The 2,052-nt window shown below is 43.3% G+C and overlaps 1 protein-coding gene across 1 annotated transcript in view; it reads right to left on the bottom strand.

Annotated features, from left to right (window-relative positions):
• The window catches only part of LOC102039904 (keratin, type I cytoskeletal 9-like), a 5,435-nt gene continuing 3,383 nt past the window's right edge, over positions 1-2,052 (bottom strand). The window contains exons 7-9 of the mRNA XM_031065005.1: positions 1,424-1,783; positions 868-969; positions 1-34 (exon numbers count right to left, since the gene is read on the bottom strand). Coding sequence (XP_030920865.1) covers positions 9-34; positions 868-969; positions 1,424-1,783 — 488 coding nt within the window. The 3' untranslated portion in view covers positions 1-8. The remainder of the gene's footprint in view (positions 35-867; positions 970-1,423; positions 1,784-2,052) is intronic.

The following is a 2,052-nucleotide window of genomic DNA, read 5'->3' as shown; positions in this document are numbered from 1 at the left end:
CTTGCTCATCACTCCTCAACCTTTCTAAAACTCCCTGTTGAAAGATGGAGGGAAGCAAGAAGTTTTTGGAAGAATTCAGCATTTTTAACCTTATGTTAATTTTTAAGTATCACCTGTGCAGTTCTCAGTGCATCAGGGTTGTTCCCAGACTTCTGGAAAGGTCCAGACAGTGCCAGACCTGAGTTTGTACAGTGTGTGTGCAGATTTAGCAATTAACTACATGGATCTGCTTCTGTTCTCAGCCATGGCAGTGCAAATCACTTTAAATTAGTGTGGCTGCAGCACTACAAACCAAATACAAGTGAACTTAGAATATTTACAGTAGATTTTTATAAGTTAAAGAAAGATGGCACATGATATGCTTTAATCTTGCCTACCAAGCATTAATATACGTTGGAGTGTTGCAGGGCAGAGGGGATGTTTGATCAGAGGAATAAATTTTTGTGGAGGAGTTTGCAAAGCCTATGTAGGAATTTTTTAAAAACTACAGCTCATCTACGCCAAATTTTACCAAATAATCTTCCTCATGACACAAAATCCTCCTGAATTCACTGCCTTGTTTTCAGCATCAGAAGTGTCTGTGCAGGGTTCCTGCTGTTTGCACTGATAGCTTCAGGCCCTTTGGGTGAGAGCCAGCTCTCATGTCATGACCGACTGTCAGTCTACAATGGAAACTGTGTCTGGGACAGAGCCTGACTGAACCTGGTCATTATAAGGAGTAAATACAAACCTCAAAGCATAACCATTTTCTATCTTTGCATAAAAAGCCAAAGGTGGAATTGAATCTTTCTAAAAATTACATCTTCCTGCTCATTTTCACCACTTTCAGGCTTTTGTCTGAGGTGCTGCCTGGACCTGGACCCTTACCCCGTCTCATCTGTTTTATGGCTTCAGACACTTCCTCCATGGTTGCTCCTCTCTCCAATGTTTTATTTCCTTCCAGGCAGAGCTTCATGTTTTCAACACTTCCTGGAACCAGAGCCAGGAAGTCAGATATGGATCAGACTTTTTGGTCACTCTCCATCTTTTGCTGCTTCAGTATTTTGCAGCTAGTGACCCTTATATTTTAAATGTTTTGAGTGTTCCAATTATTCTATCCTGCTTTAAATAACCCCTGCTTAATGCCACTCACATTTCTAACTTCTGACTTTCCTAGTTCCCTGCATACTTTGGATTTGGCACCATTTTCACTTTTCCCCCTCCATTTCCTCTTTTCACCCATCCTCTGACACAACTCTTCATGCCATCCTTTGTGCTGCTCATGTTGATTTGTCACTGTCTAACAACAAATGTCAGAGTGGCCTTAAAACAAGACTGGGAAAAAAATAGCAAAAATATTTCCAGGAAGGAAGCTGTAAGATCCTTTCCTGCCATTCAGAGAGAACTGTGGATTGCAGGATGTGTTTTTAAATTCCATTTTTACCTGGGCTTTCACAAGAGTCGCCAGGCTGGGACTGGGAAGATGAAGAGCGTGAGAGGCAGGATTTACCCCCTCCTCCTCCTCCTCCACTGGCACCTCCTCCACCTGAAGTTTTACCACAGGTTCCACCTCCTGAACTTCCTCCTCCACTCCCTCCTCCTCCACTTTCAGAAGAGGAAGATCTTCCATAGGATCCTCCGGTTTTTCCTCCACTGCTTCGTCCACCTGAGGACCAACAGCTTCTTCCTCCACTACTTCCTCCGTGACCTCCTCCTCCTGAAGATCCACTACTTCCTCCGTGACCTCCTCCTCCTGAAGATCCGCTACTTCCTCCATGACCTCCTCCTCCTGAAGATCCACCACCTGCTCCTCCCTGTGAAGTGCTGTAAGGAGGAAGGGGTGTGTTATTTCTTTCTTACCTTTCATTTTCCCAAATAATGGCATCTCCTGATGTGCCATCACTTCCTGATGGTACTTAGGAGGAGAAATGGCAAATTACAATTCTAAACACTTTTGTACAAGTACAGCTTTGCATGCTGCCAGCTAAGATTTAGATTCCATGTGAATTCTTGTGCTTGTAGTAAATACGTTGATGATTAATCCCTTGCACCAGTTCCTAATACAAACATTAC

This window comes from Geospiza fortis, unplaced genomic scaffold (genome assembly GCF_000277835.1).
Source record: "Geospiza fortis unplaced genomic scaffold, GeoFor_1.0 scaffold1683, whole genome shotgun sequence".
NCBI classification, from domain to species: Eukaryota; Metazoa; Chordata; class Aves; order Passeriformes; family Thraupidae; genus Geospiza; species Geospiza fortis.
The sequence above is the reverse complement of the archived record's forward strand: the minus strand, read 5'-3'. Positions and strand labels throughout refer to the sequence as shown.